General features: G+C 48.3%; 7 protein-coding genes across 8 annotated transcripts; 3 read left to right on the top strand and 4 right to left on the bottom strand.

Annotated features, from left to right (window-relative positions):
- Positions 1-536: 536 nt before the first annotated feature.
- On the top strand, positions 537-1,515 carry FVEG_08287 (hypothetical protein; the record flags this gene model as incomplete). Its single annotated transcript, XM_018897181.1, has 1 exon — positions 537-1,515. The coding sequence occupies one exon, from the start codon at positions 537-539 to the stop codon at positions 1,446-1,448; it is 912 nt and encodes a 303-aa protein (XP_018754767.1). The 3' UTR covers positions 1,449-1,515.
- Positions 1,516-1,602: 87 nt separating this feature from the next.
- On the bottom strand, positions 1,603-5,101 carry FVEG_16285 (hypothetical protein; the record flags this gene model as incomplete). Its single annotated transcript, XM_018905535.1, has 8 exons — positions 1,603-1,866; positions 1,962-2,477; positions 3,318-3,776; positions 3,832-4,191; positions 4,251-4,445; positions 4,500-4,772; positions 4,827-4,848; positions 4,911-5,101. The coding sequence occupies 8 exons, from the start codon at positions 5,099-5,101 to the stop codon at positions 1,603-1,605; spliced, it is 2,280 nt and encodes a 759-aa protein (XP_018754768.1).
- A 420-nt stretch (positions 5,102-5,521) lies between these two features.
- FVEG_08290 (hypothetical protein) lies at positions 5,522-6,559 on the top strand (the record flags this gene model as incomplete). The annotated part of the gene is made up of 5 exons (XM_018897182.1): positions 5,522-5,788; positions 5,853-6,025; positions 6,080-6,189; positions 6,265-6,401; positions 6,461-6,559. The coding sequence occupies 5 exons, from the start codon at positions 5,522-5,524 to the stop codon at positions 6,557-6,559; spliced, it is 786 nt and encodes a 261-aa protein (XP_018754769.1).
- Positions 6,560-7,204: 645 nt separating this feature from the next.
- On the bottom strand, positions 7,205-8,738 carry FVEG_08291 (hypothetical protein). Its single transcript, XM_018897183.1, has one exon. The coding sequence runs from the start codon at positions 8,610-8,612 to the stop codon at positions 7,413-7,415; it is 1,200 nt and encodes a 399-aa protein (XP_018754770.1). The 5' UTR covers positions 8,613-8,738; the 3' UTR covers positions 7,205-7,412.
- Positions 8,739-9,847: 1,109 nt separating this feature from the next.
- On the bottom strand, positions 9,848-11,445 carry FVEG_08292 (hypothetical protein; the record flags this gene model as incomplete). Its single annotated transcript, XM_018897184.1, has 4 exons — positions 9,848-9,938; positions 9,998-10,979; positions 11,043-11,093; positions 11,154-11,445. 4 exons carry the CDS (start codon positions 11,443-11,445, stop codon positions 9,848-9,850), a joined length of 1,416 nt encoding a protein of 471 aa, XP_018754771.1.
- A 981-nt stretch (positions 11,446-12,426) lies between these two features.
- FVEG_08293 (salicylate hydroxylase) lies at positions 12,427-14,179 on the bottom strand. The gene is made up of 5 exons (XM_018897185.1): positions 14,046-14,179; positions 13,893-13,989; positions 13,600-13,819; positions 13,176-13,541; positions 12,427-13,114 (listed from the first exon to the last, which is right to left on the bottom strand). Exons 1-5 carry the CDS (start codon positions 14,083-14,085, stop codon positions 12,515-12,517), a joined length of 1,323 nt encoding a protein of 440 aa, XP_018754772.1. The 5' UTR covers positions 14,086-14,179; the 3' UTR covers positions 12,427-12,514.
- A 222-nt stretch (positions 14,180-14,401) lies between these two features.
- Positions 14,402-17,182, top strand: FVEG_08294 (hypothetical protein). 2 transcript variants are annotated; one of them, XM_018897186.1, is made up of 4 exons: positions 14,402-14,621; positions 14,689-16,415; positions 16,469-16,675; positions 16,736-17,182. In XM_018897186.1, exons 1-4 carry the CDS (start codon positions 14,524-14,526, stop codon positions 16,975-16,977), a joined length of 2,274 nt encoding a protein of 757 aa, XP_018754773.1. In that variant the 5' UTR covers positions 14,402-14,523; the 3' UTR covers positions 16,978-17,182. The 2 variants fall into 2 exon arrangements, with proteins under 2 accessions (XP_018754773.1, XP_018754774.1); XM_018897187.1 differs by lacking the exon at positions 14,402-14,621 and having other exon boundaries at positions 14,653-16,415.
- Positions 17,183-17,199: the final 17 nt, after the last annotated feature.

Genomic DNA, 17,199 nt, shown 5'->3' with positions numbered 1-17,199 from the left:
AATAGTTTATAAGTATTCTTTTTTTATATATTATTTTCTATAATAGCTATATATATATAAAAGTTAGTTAATATTAATATAATATATTTTTAATATAGCTAACTAGACTAAGGGCAAGTAACTTTATTTATTAAAAAGAAAAGAGTTTATTTATAAATAATAGTTAATTATTAATCTTAAATTAATTTATCGCTTGTATTTTAAAAACTTAAAAGCAATATGCTTTAGAGATACTACAGTAAGTCGAGGCGTGGTAGAGCTTTCATATGCTAGCTTTTATTATCCTGAACCTTGCCGACTGTTCCCCGAAACCGCGAAAATAGTGACGCGCTCCTCCACAAAATAAATATATGAGTGGAGACTAATAACCACTAAGTCCGAGAGTCCGATTATTTGTTTTCTCTAGAGTATGAGGTTGTATTTCCAATCCATTGCTTGTATAGAAGATCTTAAACGACTTGGTGTATGACCTCTCCCTCTTAACCAAATCAAGTTCTTGTCAATTCAATCTTGTTGAGAAAAACAACCGCATCACAATGAGTGATAACATTCTTGTGCTGGGAGCTGGCGAGCTAGGTACTGCCATTCTAGAGGCATTGGCAAAGCATCCTTCGAGGGCCAACGCCAAGCTGTCGGTCTTATTGCGTCCGTCGTCCATCAATTCAACAGCTCCAGAAAAGAAAAAGCAGATCGAGCACCTTCAAGGTCTCGGTATCACACCGCAGCCCGGTGACGTCGAGTCTTCTACTTCTGAGCTTGCTGCCATCTTCCGCAACTACGACACCATCATCTCCTGCAACGGCATGGGCCGCCCATTTGGTACGCAAACTAAGCTAGCAGATGCCGTGTTTGAGGCAGGCGTAAAGCGATACTTCCCGTGGCAGTTTGGGATGGACTACGACGCCATTGGAACGGGCAGCGATCAGGACCGGTTTGACGAGCAGATCAACATCCGGAAGAAGCTCAGGGCGCAGAACAAGACCGAGTGGACCATCGTGTCGACAGGACTATTCATGAGTTTCCTGTTCCTAACGGACTTTGGGGTCATTAATCTCGAGCAGAAAGTCACTCGCGGGCTGGGAACCTGGGACACCAAGATCACCGTCACTGTACCACGAGATATCGGCAGAGTAACGGCAGATATAGTTTTCGACCCACGAGGAATCGCAAACGAGGTCGTCCATATTGCCGGCGATACGCTATCATACAAGGAGATCGCGGATCTGGTAGACGAGCGGTTCGGAGAAGGTACTTTCAGAAGAGAGCTTTGGGATATGGAGACGCTGAAGAAGCAGCTTGCAGAGGGTCGGCCTGTGGCGGAATACAAGGCTACTTTTGCTGTTGGTAAGGGCGTAGCTTGGGATAGGGAGGGGACAGTGAATATGGCGAGGGGGATTCAGATGACTGGGCTTAGAGAATATCTCAAGGATGTGAATCTGGTCAAGTAGTAGACGACTGTCGGCAGGATAGAGCAACAAAATAACTCTAGAGCACCTAACACAATTTCAAGGTCCACATAACAGAAACATCTATGACCACAAAGTATACACTTATAAGTGTCGATTGCATTACAGAATTACATCTATTAATTTTCTTCCTACCTCAATCCATCTCCTTTAGGGCCTTATCCAGTGTCCCTCTCCATCTTTGCGCATTCCTAGTAATGAGCCAAATCCCCAAGGAGCCCAACAGTAAGCAAATAATACATAATTTTGTCATCATGTAGCGCAAGCCTACACCCTTCATCCATGGGGCGGCAACTATAGTGCCGACGCAGCTCAAGATGTTTCGAACGAAGTTGTTGACAGTGACGCCGGCAGAGCTACGTTTACGCACAAACTCCGTGAGCATTGTTGTACCGAGAGTCTAGGTGAAAGAAATTAGTTTCAACATTTATAAAGCCTACAATGGCGGCTTATTGCGGGCGTTACTGAGGAATAGAGTCTCTGGACTGGACTTACGAAGTGAAGCATCAAGGTGAAACCGAAGACGAAAAGCGCGCTGATAGGTACCATGAACTGCACCCCGTAGTACATTGTCCATCCAAACCATAGTGATGAGAGAGGATACAAGGTATTGGCTACCCAAGCATTCTCCTTCATGTGGTCTTCTGGTAAGGAAATAAGTTTACCGTGCGAATCAGATCTGACAACCTTGCGAGCCTCCCTTGCCATGATGGAATCCATCCAGCGGCCACCGGCCATGGACGAAAGAATGTACCCTATCCCGGTGCTCATATATGCCAATCCTACAGTTGTTTGGTTGAAGTTGTACGGGGAGTCAGCAAAACCGGATTCGATGGCAATGTTGAGGATGTAGACGGAACAAGATGCAATGGCGATTAATACTGTGAGAAAGACTGGCGGCAAGCGTAAAAGCATAAGGACGCTCAGAGGCTCGATTAGGTAGTGCTTGAGTGATTTTGTAAACTCGCTACTCTTGGCCCTGATAGACTCTCGTGATGGACTGACGCGGAGCTGGTTGGTATTAGAGGCCGATTTATCGCATGTCTTCTCTAGAAGATCGCCAGCGGTGCTTGCAGGACCGGCTTCAATGCTGATCTCATCGCGTGTCGTATCCTTGTTGTCACATATTCTGGTTGTAACTGAGTGGACAGATGATGGGCTTTGATGGCCACAGGCATCCGCCAGCCATTGAGCTCGCAACCTAGATAGACTAGCGATTGTGCTTTTCCCTTCCAACAAGCTTTTGCACAAGAGTCAAACAAGACAGAATATGGGAATCAGAAATGCTATTCCTACAGCCGATTCGAGGAAAGTGTCGTGCCTGCGTGGATACGACGTTTCCCTTTTGAGTAGACATGGTATGCTCGTCTCGCCGGGGAATGACTGGACAGCATGGGCCCGGTTGTCCGAGTTATAGTTGAGCTTGACCCGAACCATTGGGAGACAGGTCAAACGTCCAACGGGGAAAGAACAGGTTCCTCGAGGTGGATCTGTCTCTGCTTTTACTCGTGGAATTATTGTTGCGCAGCGCATAAAGTCTTACCTCAAGAAAGCGAAAATCGTCCATGAGCTAGTTCCTTTGGGCCACGATAAGGTAAGCTGAGTGGGTATGAGGGTCCTTGAGTACCCGAGCGAACCCGGATGCTCCCCGCCTCTTCTCCATGAGTAGGAGCACAGTGTCGGATACCCTGCTTAAGGATCGTGACGAGCAGAAGGCACTTCTGAGTTTGGAATTATAGAGCTTAATAGATCGAGAGTACTAAGCATATATTTATAAGAATATATCTACAACAGCTGTTGGACCTGATGAGCAGCCCCCAAAACCTTTTCTTCCTCCATCCGCCGACCCACAATCTGTAGACCAACACTATAACCGTCCATTTTCTCAATGTCGTACAAGCTCCAGTTCCAAGCATCAGCAGCATTTCGAGGCTCATATTCCCCAGTACAGACAGAATCTAGAGCCTTCAAAGCCGTACCTGCTGGGAAAGATAGCGCACTGTAGTCGAGCATGTTAAACAGCTTCGTGTAGCCGGGATACCGGAGTGTGCGGTGCGGAATTGCAGTGTGCGGCATAGTAGGCACAAGGAGAACGTCAACGGGCTTGCCAGACGACGACTTCGTCGCGTTCCACATCGTGTTATAGGCTGCTTGTGTAGCCTTCTTCCTCTTGTTTAGTTGCCAATATTCGTAGACTGATATCGCAGAGCCACGATCCACCAAGTTTTGGACATGGGGCATATATGGCTCGCCCCCTGCAGCCATATCGCGTCGAATATCCTCGCCTCCATCAGCTATGTAATGCTCATCCTATAGGTATTAGTACGTGCATAGGAGTATGGCCATCAAGGGGAGTTGCTCTTACCATGATTTTGATGCAGTCAGCGTTGAGAGATGTATCCCAGGGTACGAGCTCGTGCCCAGCTGCCTCCAACTTCTTGCAGAATTCTTTAAACACCCTTTCGATTGGCGGATGAACCTTTACCGTTCCGTCATCTACCATAATTCCAATAACTAACGGCTTTTGCAGATATTCCTGGAAGACGTCTTTTCTCCATGGCATAGGAGGCAGCTGAGGATCAAGTCTCCAACACTCAGCTTCTATCATGGCTTTCGAAGCCAATGTAATAGTGCTTAGGGTTCTTGCCATAGGGCCAACGACCGAGGGTATCTGTTGTTGTCCATCCTGGGAGACCGCCACGGCTTCGTAGGAAAACCTTCCACTCTGGTTCTGTTAGCAATTTCTGTACAAGTAGTTGCTGGTCTGAGACAAGAATTGCCTACGCTTGGTTTAAAGCCCCATAAACCGTTCATGTGAGACGGAACGCGGATAGAACCGCCAATATCTGTTCCCCAACCTAGCATTGAGCCATTGAGCGCCAGGAGAGTACCCTCGCCTCCAGAGGAGCCACCTGGGGTATACTCGGGGTTCATTGGGTGTGTGGTCAGGCCCCAAAGTGGATTATCTGTTTCTCCCCACTGCTTACAGTTAGTTTGTTTAGTTGAGGCTAAACTCGCGATGTTTCTACTTACCAGAATACACTGCGGCAGATTTGTTTTGGCCAAAATGACAGCGCCAAGCTGTTTAAGCACCTTGACCAAGACACAATCCGAGGCAGCGGGATGGAAAGCGCGGCCAACATAGCCTAGTGTTGAATCGAGGCCCTTGAGATTAAATTGGTCTTTGAGTGAAACCGGGACACCATGGAGGGGACCTTTCAGCCGCCCATGTTCCTGTTGAAACGCATCGAGCTCCCTGGCATGCTCCAGGGCCTCATCGAAGCATATTTCTGTTAGACAGTTTGTCTACCACTTTATTAGCATATCTCTCGGCAAGCTCTTTCATGACATGAGGCGTACTCTCTGATGGGCTTCTTTGGCTCTAGCACAAGGGTTAGTTAAGCAAAGACATTTGCTGTGTCCTTCTTGCGATGGAGCTCTTACTTGGCTATGTGAGCAAGGACAACGGCCTCGGCTGTAACGTTCCGGGCTTCTAGTAGCTTTGTCAAGGCTTGGATGTCTTTGGCAGCGATGATGCGAGGATCAGAGGGTACATTTTCACCGTAGCACTTTGTGAGTTTCTCATCGCGTATTGCGCGCTTCTCAGCGACAATATCAGTCCACGATCGTGGCATCTTGCACTCAGACAGTACTTATTTGAGAGCCCAATAGCCAACTAGAGTAGAACGACAAGTGTCCGCAATGAACCTGACCGTGAGAAATGTGAGAGGTATGCTGGTGTCTGATATTGAACGAATGAATGACCCATTTACATAGAATTACTTATAATGCTCTCCCATCTCCCCGAGGAACATAGGCTTAGTTGCTGATTATCTCCGGCTCCAAATCGTAGCCGCAAATGTCGGTCCATGAATTGGCGTCCGGCCCTTCATCGGCTCCGCTCCCGGATAGAAGCCGATATACCCGCCGAGACCGACATGAGCTCAGCTTATCTGCCAGCATTATGAGTTGGAGCTCCGAGGCTACTTGTCATACATCTTAACTCGAATATACGCCGGATCAATTCTAGAGTCGACTCAGCAATAGCACCCATTATGGCAGACATCAATGACCCCGTGCTGGCCAAGCCAGCTGACTTGTGCTGTCTCAAAGGTGACTTTCACAGGGGTGAGCCCACGGGAAGCATCATCCAGATTGAAGGAGTCGATACATACGTCGCCAAACCCGACCCCAAATTCACCAACGGGAATGTGTTGTTATTCTTCCCGGATGCCTTCGGGCTACATATCAACAGCAAGTTGATGATGGATGCCTACGCTGCTTGTGGATACCTTACACTCGGTGTCGACTACTTTCTCGGAGTACGTGGACTTCACAGTGTTCTATCAAAGGGCAATCTATTGATACATATGCTTTGAAATATAGGATGCGGTGACAAAGTATAGCGCTTCACCGCTGAACGACCCAAACTTTGACCTGGCGGCTTGGTCCGCCAAACACCTTCTTCCCTCAGAGGAGATTGCCCGCGAGTGGGTAAAGAACATCAAGGCCAAGTACGGCAATGACGGCAAGGTCAAGTTTGGCTGCATAGGATACTGGTGAGTCTGCTGACCTGTTGTTGAATGAATGCGTGCTGATTCATTTCGGCGTAGCTGGGGCGCACGAATTGTGTTACAGCAATTGTCTGATGGCGGCATTTGCTCTGCCGGAGCCATTGCCCACCCATCTTTTGTGAACGAGAGTCATGTGCAGAAGTCAAAGGGTAAGATGCGATCATTTCGAGATGAAGATGATGGTTTGTGAGAATTCTGATGGCTAATTAATGCACGGCAAACAGCTCCCGTTGCTTTCTCTGTTCCGGCCACTGACAAGCTCTTCTCAAATGAGGCTCGCACAAGAGTGATCGAGATATGCACAGAGAAGCAGCAACGGTTCAACATGCAAGTCTTCTCACACGTCGGTCACGGCTTTGCGGTAAGTTCAACATTATCATTGATTGCTGTAACAAGAGGTAGGCTAACAGACTTAACCAGTCACGAACGCGTCTGACGGACCCTTACGAGCTGTGGGCCAAGGAGCAGCATTTCAAGGGATTCATTGAGTGGCTCGACTTTTGGCTTGCTCGGGAATGATTCGGCAACTGGGTAAGACTGGGTTGGCTTGCACTCTATCCATCAGTAAATAGATGAAACACATGAAATAACGAAGATTTATCAGTATAAACATGATGCAACAGAGTTCTCATGGATTTGGTATTTGCTTAGATGTCGTCTAAGATAAATAGATCCGGGACTTGTAAATGGCTAGAATTGTCCTGTGAAGTTGGGCGGATAGCTTGCTGAAAGAGATGTTGGGTAAGATCAGATACAGTAAGCACAAAATACGTTTTGCGCTATACGCATTCGGATAAAGAAATGCTGCAATGCATAAATCCGCATAATTTGTATAAATCCTTATCGATGTGATTGATAACGAGGAGTCTAATACGGAGCTCGGGGAGTAGCCGGTACGCTCGGGGAGTAGGCTTGGGTTTAATATCGTTGCTTCGGTAATAAGAATAATCCGCAGCTTTCAAGATTAGATAAGAAAGAGCGGCAGAGTTGGCCTGTTGAGATAACGGTAACGATCGGAGATAGCTACGGGAAACGAACTAGGGTACTTGAGTAGCTTAGCAATTATAGTGTACGTAATCCCTGTACCAAGTCGCTGTCCCTGGGATCTAACGGATCGCAGTTGTCCTAAGCATTATATCGAGATGGGAAACAATCCCTTATATCGAGGGCTCAGAGACTTTATCGGCAAAGCTAACTGTAGAGATGAACCTTTGGCTATCGTTACTATTTCCATCGAAATCAGCGACCTTGCTAATACGTGTAATCCTTCAGTAGCCCCAAGACTCCCATATTGTAGGAAAATACGACCGCCAATAATCATGCAGCGCGAATGAAAGCGCGACAAAATTCTATATAAACAAACGCTCAAATATCATGGTTCACTAGCCTTGGCCAATCCTGCAAAACTAGGGTCGAACTCATTGAGCCAACCCCATCTGGTCTTGTCCTTCCAACTCTTTGCAAACCAATCATTTGCTGGTTTTGGATAAACATCGATAACGCCATACAAGCTGTTATCATGCGCAATGACAGGGAAAATGTTCTCGTAAGCATCGAACTCGGTCAGCTTGTCGATGCTGCGTTTCGCTTCGTGAGCACAGTGATGCCACGCGCCCTCGGCGGTGGTCGGGTCGAAAAAGGGCTCTGTGCGGCTCTTGTTACGATGAATCTCAACAAAGATCTCTCCAGGGCATGTAAGCGCTGGGCGTGGTAAAATGCGGTTGAATGGGTTGGGCGAGATCTCGGCGGGAAGAGGCATGTATGGTGTTGGCCGGAACTCTCCTCCTTGGTGTGCGATATCTCCGCCCATGAAGATAAAGGTTGGGGGATCAACTGTTGTTCGAGCAAGGGCGGAAAGATGGCCGATGGTGTGACCAGGAGTGTTTAGGACGTAAAAGCTTCCGTCGCCATAGAAGTCGAGAGCATCAAATTGGCCGATCTTCAGGCCTTTTCCTTCTTCCGCAGCAAAGTCAATTTCGCGCAGTGTGCGACCTTGCCATGCCTTTTCGTCAATATGAGACTCAGGATCTGTAGGCCAGGCTGGGACGTGGGCCTTCTTGAACCCGGGTCCGACGATGACATCTGTTGTGCCTGGGAATGTCTGGGCATCACCAACATGGTCAAAGTGCCAGTGAGACCAAATAATACCTCCCACCTCAGACAAGTCTCTCCCGTTGTCCTTCAGAATAGTGGCGACATCTTTTTGCACCTCAATCTTGCAACCCCCTGCCTTGATACCTTGGACAAATGGTGTCGGTAAATTCTCCCAGTCTTTGCGGACACCAAGATCAAAGAGCAAAGTGTCATACTTGTTGCCACTCTTGGGATGTTCAATAATAAAGGAAAAGTCGCAACCTTTCATCTCCTCGTGCCCAGGCATCAATGGGTCGAGGAAAGCCCACATGGGAAAGTTGCTCATATAACTAGTGGTATCAATGATTGACACCTTCACAGTGGCCTGCGAATCTGGGATATGCAAGTCTGGAGGCGTCTCAGGACGGATGATGGGGCTTGCGTCCGCCATTAATGTCTCCGGGACGAGATGATCTTGGCGGAGTGGTGAGGTGAGCATTGTAGCGTAGTGACGTCGATGAATAGTGAAGAAAAAAAACGCAAGCACCAAAGGCCTTTGTGTCTTGGACGAATCGGATCTGAGAAGATGAGAGAAGGATTTGGCTGGTAAATGTATGCTCAGCCGTGAGGGGAGTGAACTCTTTCTGTATCAATATATGATGTCTTATCTATCAGCCATCAGAGTTTGATAGTCAGGGAACAATACTCTAGCCTAGTCTACGGTACTCACATGCTAGTCCCCGCTTTCGTCAAGTTAGACCGTCCGTTAGGGTCGGTTCCTACCCCGCATTTGTGATAGGGTTCTGAGGGAACTGAAGAAGTTACGGATAGATCCTGAGATAACGCGGTAAAGCGAAACAACTGGATGTAACTTGGCAACCCAGATCTGAGCCAACGGGATGCTTTGCCGACCTATCCGGATAGGCAATCATTTCAGGGTCCGACTGCCGACGAGCACTAAGCTCAGGGAAGGATAGAGCTGTTTAGGTTTGCTAAATAACGCTACCTCTCCACGTTCAGCTACTGTAAGCGATACAACGTTATTGTCTTGAAGGCCTATTGGCTCAGCAAGCCGTTATCTACATTCTCGATTTATTTATCTTGATCCGTCCCTAGGATAGGTAAAGAAATGCCACCGTCGGGAACTCTGGCTATCTTCGGGTAAGAGGTAGCCGATGACCCCAGATTTCGAAATGGTGTGGGGTAATTCAAGTTTCAGGAAAACCTACGAACACAAGCGGTCGTCTTGAAGCTGCTCATCGCTGCTCGTCCCGAGCCAAGGCGTATTACGAGGACTTTGGCAGTAGGGAATTACGCAATTTTGATGATGTTTTCAAGTCGGGATTGTGAAAGTGAATAGATAGATTAGGAGTCGCATTCAAATGAAATCGATGATGTCATCCAGCCAATTTTAACACTTGAGAATGTGAACCTCACTTTGACGCTGACAACATGAAACTGATGTGGATGTTGGGAGGGGCCTCAGAGTGGTAATCGAGAAAATACAAACACAAGTGCGAAAGAAAGTATTGCGCAGTCTATTATCCTCAGTGGTATGTATGTTTAAGAATTCGCATTAGTAAGTATTGTCATTGCCGTTGATGTCCAAACGGCTCCTTATAAATCCAACCACTAGTCTTTGCTTCCTTCACTTTACCAAATTTTCAAAGTACAATCTCGAACAAACTTGGACAAACGCTTGCTTTTTCGCCGCGTAAAGATAGATTCGACTGCTCAGACAGAACCGGAATTGTCAGCGCAGTCAAATACTCGCGCAATCGTTCCACTCTGGAAAGCCATTTTGATGGCAACGACTACCGCATAGCTGGGACACATTGTTAGTTCGCCGTGTTACGATCAAGAAGAAAACAAAATGGGACTTACGCAGTTCCAGCGACCATGTAAAGACCGATCAAGGCGATAAGGACATGTATAGTGTACTGAGCCCTCTGTATGAGCGTGCCAGATCTGTACCCCTTAAAGTCATACATCCAGAGAAGGCATGGAAAGATCAGACTGAAAGGGGCAGCACAGAGAGCACCAGCTAGGCCAAGCAAATAATTCAAAATAGGTACGGCCTCGGCGACAATAAAGGCAGCTGTACCAAAGGCAAAATTGATGCCAAGCCATGTGCCCCAATGGGTGAAAGTATTCTTCTGGAGATGATCTGAGTCTCTGAGAAGACGGACAAAGGCGTATTTTGCCGCAACATGTTGATATATACCAACACCGATGATTAGACCGGGTAGGGAAATTCCGTACGAGATCTTTTTAAAGAGAGGCCCAGCGCTGCCAAAAGCAGGAACAGACAGCCAAGTTCCACAGTAGCGGTAGATAACAAGGCTCAGAACAAGATAGAGCATGCCGACAATGAGGCCAGCCCAAAGACAAGCTTTACGGTAGTCCTGAGGTCGACGCATCTCAGAGATAACAGGAAGGAACATAGAGGAGCCGCTGGTGCAAATAAAGAGGTTCGCAGAGCTGACCATGCCTACAACAAAGCCAGGGTTGGCGATAGCGGTCCAACCGAGGTCAAAGTCACCAGTTGGTGATGCTGCTGCAGGCCGATCCTGCTGGGTAACAGCAATAGTAAAGACGAGAACTCCAACGGTAAAGGTAATCATGCCAAACCAAGTGATCCAGCCGAGCTTGGAGAACGTACGCACAGATGAGCAGGCCGTGACGAGAATCGCGCTCGCCAGGCCAAAGATGACGGTACATTGGGAGTGATTTGATAACGCGTTAAGGCCGACGGCTGTTGTGGCGACGCCGCCTGCGGTGATGAGGATCTGAAGGACGATTATTTGAACACCGACTAGTTCACGGCCAACCATGCCCCAAATCAAGCCCATCATATCAGCCAGCACTAGACGCAGATGTTAGTCAGGGGCCTCTTCCGTTGGGCTCCAGCGAGTGTCGAATAACGTACTATGGCATTCCGGATGTCTGTTGCGGAAATCACCTAGGATAAGAGCAGTGTCTAGAGGCTGGTCAGCATAATTGAAGAAAGTAACTATGAAAATATATGACTCCTACTTACAGACATTGAGAGATGTGAATCCAACAAGAATGAGAGACCCGCCGACAGCACCGACTGTTGAAATTGCTTGAGGAATAGCAAGAATGCTCATGGCAAAGTTGATCTTGCAGAACATAATGGTCGCCCGCTGCCAACTGACGGTCCTGAAGTCGAGGACGTCATCGCCAGTTCGGAAGACTTCACGTGACTCTAGGTCGACTTCACCGGATGAAATTCCGACCTTGATAGAGCCATTGTTCCTGTTGTCAGAAGACTGGGACTTTTCCTCAGACAACATTGTCTCGATCGTCATTGTTGTGGTGAGATGGTTAAAAGCAGTGAAGAAAGGGTGAGGTGGACGGCAGCTTGAAGAAGGGAGAGCAACAAGTAGACAGATCAATCACGACGTGAATGAATTTATATATACACACGAGGCATCTAGACCGTGCCCGGCAATCTGGTACATATGATAAAGCTACCGTTCACTCTGGGGTAGTTCCGTCAAGTTTCGAGGCTATCGTCAATAATTTGGGTCCGGCAGTGATCCCGAAATTGGCGATAAGACAAGCCCATCTTGAATCCCCTTCCTGCCATTCCTGGCTTTCCCCGTCACAGTCTGGCATCCATCTGAGCATAGTGAGCGAGCCCTGTTGTGCCAAGAATGGCTGTCAAGATAATAAGCAGAACAAAGATAGACCCATAGGCACCCAAAGTTGCCACTAAGGTCAGCAATCGCGGATCGTGCGGGTAGGCCGGCCGGAAAAGACAGGGCTAAGAACCATTGGGTTAATGATAAGAACCGGGTCTCTCTAAGATAACTCGAATCAGGAACACTTGAGGTCTTCCACGATAACATTGCATTCCCAAGAGGATGCTCCAGGAATTCGGATCCTACTTTTGATGGCCATGATAAGCGTTGTGTTTCGGGCTCTTTGCTCCGTCTGGTTGACACAGAACGAGCTACAAGTATTATAAGACGATGCGGAGAAGAGCGGAAGAAGGGTAAACATGTACTTTGGCGTAAGGAGCATTAGTCTTGGTACTAGAAGAACTACAGTATTTACGTCGATGACATATGAACTTTCTGATGTAGGGTGCTTTCATCTTGCGCGTTGAAGTGATTTTGGTCGTAGAACAATGTCCAACTTCATCTAGAGAGAAGAGGGCCTCGCCACCAATTAGAACTCGATAACATTTACAATGAGGCCCATGGTGAACTTGGCCTGAATCACTCAGAGTGAGACGGTATAGGAGAGTCCCAATCGGCATACACCTATCGCTGTAGCACCCCGCGTTCTGATTCAAGGACAAAGATCGAATACTGATGCTGAACTATATAATATAAATAATAAATAAACATATCAATTGCTATCTCTCCACAATTATGCTTTTTTCTGCACGTCGTTCCGCATTTGTGACAAAGCTGTCTCAACATCGGCCTTCAAGTCGGGGAACCATAGCCAGTCCAGCCAACCATTCTGCAACTTGTGCAGAATCTTGGTCATGTCGTCTCCACACTCTGGATGCTGGAAATAAATCATCGTGCCGACCTCAAACGCACGATCAAGCTGTTTTTGCGCCCGAGGTCTCCTGATAGCATCATATGCCGCAAGGCCTGCATTGATCTCCTCAAGTTGCTCAGAACCTCGAGTAGGGCTCTTCATAAGCTCTTCGAGGATGTAGGCTAGCACGAGCGCATCTTCGACACCCTGAGCTGCACCAGCTGCTTGGAATGGCATCGAGGCGTGGGCGCTGTCTCCAAGGATACAGACCCTGTCTTTGTAATAGGTTGAAGTCTTGGCGTGATGGAATAGACCCCATTTGACTGGCTTTGCCTTGGCTACGAGTCTTCGGAATCGATCATCAATGTTGTCGCCATCAAAGTCGGCTAGCATCTCCTCCTGTGTGATTTGCTTGGTGACCCTACCTGGATAAGGCCATTGTTCGTTTGGTGTAGCCTTGATGAGAAGGAAGTTGAGCTCCTGCACACAGATGATCTAATCAGCATGTACTCTGGTACAGTTGTTACGAAGCATGACTTACCTTGCCTCCAGTGATTCTGTACGAGACCGCTCCTCTGTTATGGCCAAAGTAGATCTTTGCGACATCGGTCTTTTCGCCCATAATCTCATATGCCTCGTCCATCGGGATGACGGCTCGGTAGCAGTGAGCACCAGAGTACACCGGAAGTGCTTCCTCGGGATGGGTTGGCCTGAGGAGATACTCTCGCACAGTACTTGCAATACCATCGGAGCCAGCCAGGATGCTGTGTGCAACAATCTCACCGTCCGCAAACTCCAACATGACTCTATCTGTGTACTCTTTGATGGAGACGAGCTTCTTGTTGAACTTGACGCTCTCGATGGGAATGAAGCTTGTCATGATGTCCAGCAATTCCTTCCGGTGGGCCTGTGCGATAGTCAGCAAACCATGATGGCATCTCGATTAGGATCAAGGTGAACCTTACAGACTTGCGAACGTAGTCCTGATTGCCCCATGCCGACTTGAGGTTGCCAGCCCAAGGCTTATTGTCACCGAGACCAGGCTCGAGTAGGTATCCCTCGAAGAAGACCCATTGGGCATCGGCAGACTTATTTCCAACACACAAGCCTTCGTAGAGAGGGCGGAAGCCTGGCTCAATCAGATCCAAGGCTTGCATACCATTTGGACCGAATCCGATACCGGCACTGTGACGTTGCTGTCAGCGGAGCTCTCCGGGGATGTATGTACAATTACGGAATAATCCCCAAGGCAACTCACCCTACAACAGAGTATTCCTTTGCTTCCTCGTAGATGGTAAAGAGCACTCCCTTTCTGTGCAGTGCCATTGCAAGCGCAAGGCCAGCGACGCCGGCGCCTATCAGGCACAAGGTTAGAGGTGACAAGTGTACTGGAAGATTGGTCCCTACGTACCGACAATGGCGACATTGAATTCGTTGGACTGGATTGTCATGTTGTTGATATGCTGTTATCTGTGAGGGCGCATTTTATTGAGAGGTCCGATGCTCAAGATTGATCCTTATACCAACTGTTGAAGGATCAATCAGTGAAGCATAGAATAACCTGGGCATTGTCGACGACGGGGCTATATCGGGTAACTATGATCCCCGGGGCGTGCGAGAACGGTCTTCCAGACTGGGCTTCCTGGCGTCTTATCGCGGGGTCATGATTGGATCGCAAGTATTATCACTATCTCCAAGCAGTTCCGGAGTTGCCGGTGGGCTGCAAGCATACCCTCCATTGAGACAAGACAAGCCGACGCCTCTCCCCACATTTTGTTCTAATTCTTGACCCCCCCAACCGAAAATTGCCGCTGTTCCCATTCTCCATTTCCCATCCTCTCCCCGTTATCCGGACCCCATGAGAGAAGAAGGCCTGACAGACAGACAGTATGGCACCACCATCAGTCGAGAACGGCTCAGACACCTCTACTGCCAAACGACGCCGCATCGCTCTTGCATGCAATGCTTGTCGTCTGCGCAAATCCAGGTATGGGACAGCTCTCATTGCCATTGCCTCCCTCTGCAATCAACCAGTGCCCTCGCTGACGTGCTAGATGTGATGGCACGCGTCCGTCGTGCTCGTCATGTGTTTCTCTTACGCTGGACTGCCAGTACGAGCCTGGCGAATCGGCTGCCAACGTGATCGTTCGTAAGCAGTATATATCAGATCTAGAATCACGTGTCTACAATGTCGAGCAGGTAGTCCACCGACTCAATTATTTCTTCGAAGGCCATCTGTCTGCCTGTGCTACTGCTACTGGCAACGCTACTGTTACTGCTGCTGCTGCTCAATCTCGTCTTCCCCGCATTCCCTCACCACCTGCACCGTCATCATCAGCTCTTGAAGAGACCAACGATGGTAGCCACCCGCATGCAACGGGCCTTGAAGAGCCTCAGGATGAAGATGCTACCACGAATGGAATGGCTATGACCTTTGTGGAAGAGCACACCTCGGCATTCTTTGGTGGCTCCTCGAACATCAACTTCACCCGACTTCTTCTCAAAGCTGTCAATAACATTCGTAATCCTGCCCGGCGACTGGGAGCGACAGTGGACCAACAACATGAACTCAGCGAGACCAACCTTGCAAAAGCCTCTCGGTCTTACACGAACCCAGTTGCGGCATCACCAGACACAGGTCCAAAAGCAATGACTACTCTTCCTCCAGCTCAAGAGATGGATCGTATGCTTGATGTTTACTTCAAAACCGCCGGCACAGTCTTTCCTTTCATCCATGAAGAATCGATGAGAAAGACATATACAACCTGCAAAGCGAGTAATTGGACCAGAGTCCGCAGGACCTTCTTAGGCACTCTCAATGTCATCTTTGCCACGATAGCCAGTGCAGACCAGGATGCAATACCATCAGCGCGGGAACGGCAAGAGAGGTCTAATATCTTCTTCAAGAGAGCCACAGCTCTTTGTAGTGAATTATCAAAGCAAGTCATCAGCATCGAGATCGTCCAGTATCTCGTCCTAGTTGTCATTCATTGCCAGGGTGCTCAACGCTCAGTGCAAGCGTGGAATATTCTCGGACTTGCTGTTCGCTCAGCCATGGCGTTAGGTCTTCACAGTGCCCAGGCCCGCGAAGGCCTTGATGAATTGCAGGCCGAGTATAGTCGACGAACATGGGTTGTGATATACTGCATGGACAAGGTTCTAAGTGTTGCTTTTGGACGGCCAGCTATCATTCCGGATGAGTACATGCTGGACCAGCCATCATCATCCTCTGAGGTTGCTATGCCAACTCCAGATAGCGCTGGCACAGGCGTTGACATTCCTGGCGATTTCCTCGCGGTTTCATTCCGACTGCATCAAATCATGAACGGCTCTCTGAGACAGCAATACGGCGGCAATGTCCATACTGCCGAGCCAGAGCCGGATGATATGATGTCTCTACAGGCTTCAGGCCAGCTGAGAAAGGAACTCCGTGCATGGTCTGCAAGTCTGCCCCCGTACCTGCGACTATGCGAGCCCAAAGCAAAAATACCGTCTGAAAATACCTCCGTAAATCGTCTTAGGGTGATTCTGACACTGAGGTACCACAATATCAATATGCTGATTCACAGGCCACTTCTCTGCAGCACCATTCGACACCTTTTTCTCGGTGGCAACTCGGTGTCTATTGACAATTCCTCCTATATCATCCAGCTTGCGATGGGAGAGGCTCACGAATCCTTACGCTCGGCACAACACACTATCGAGCTCGTACATACCATAATAAAGGCCGACCCATCAGGGAGCAACAACCTCGGAGTTGCCTATTTTACACTCCACTACGGTCAGTACGGCATTACCTTACGAGAACCGTTTAGTCACTAACGCCATGAGCAGTCTTCACAGCCTCGTTGGTCGTTCTTGGCCGGATACTCTGGGCGCAGCATGGACAGGGTGCTGCAGCAGATGAGACGGCTTTGGCAATGTGTAAATCACTCCTAGGACAAGTCGAGACCATTTTCCAGTTATTGGATCACGATAACAGTCTGGTATATAGCTGTTCCAGGTATATCAACAACATGCTGGAAGTGTGTACAGCCCAAGGTACGTGAACTCACCCACTTAGTCACTTCCCACGCACCAAAGGCCTGACAAGACATGCAGATGCAATTGTCGCGGTTCAAAATGCAGAGTCTGGTGACTCATCGGCTCATCAGCCGCCGTCTTCTTTGGCTGCAAAACAACTGGAAACAATGATGCATCTTGGTATGGGGGATATGGAGATGTTTCAGGCCTATTCATCGCAAATCTATGACCCAGCGCTGTCTGAGGGCTTGGATACATCATCAGTTGAAGCAGCTACTGCCAGGAATACAGATTGGGAAAATTCATTTTGGGCAATGTAGATCAGATCAATATCCTTGGGCAAATGGGGAGCATGGAGTTGCGGGGTTACTTTGTTTTTTATTGGTCCATTTCCAGGCTGTAAAAAGTTCTTTCTCCCTAATTGAACAGGTATCACAAATGATTACGGAGAGAACATGATGTGCAAATATACTCTTGTCTATCATTCAAGACTGGCTTGGTGAAGGTCAAGCCAGCTATCCAATGCTTCTCTGCAATCGAAA

The sequence above is a fragment of the Fusarium verticillioides genome, chromosome 10 (genome assembly GCF_000149555.1).
Source record: "Fusarium verticillioides 7600 chromosome 10, whole genome shotgun sequence".
Taxonomy (NCBI): Eukaryota; Fungi; Ascomycota; class Sordariomycetes; order Hypocreales; family Nectriaceae; genus Fusarium; species Fusarium verticillioides.
The sequence above is the reverse complement of the archived record's forward strand: the minus strand, read 5'-3'. Positions and strand labels throughout refer to the sequence as shown.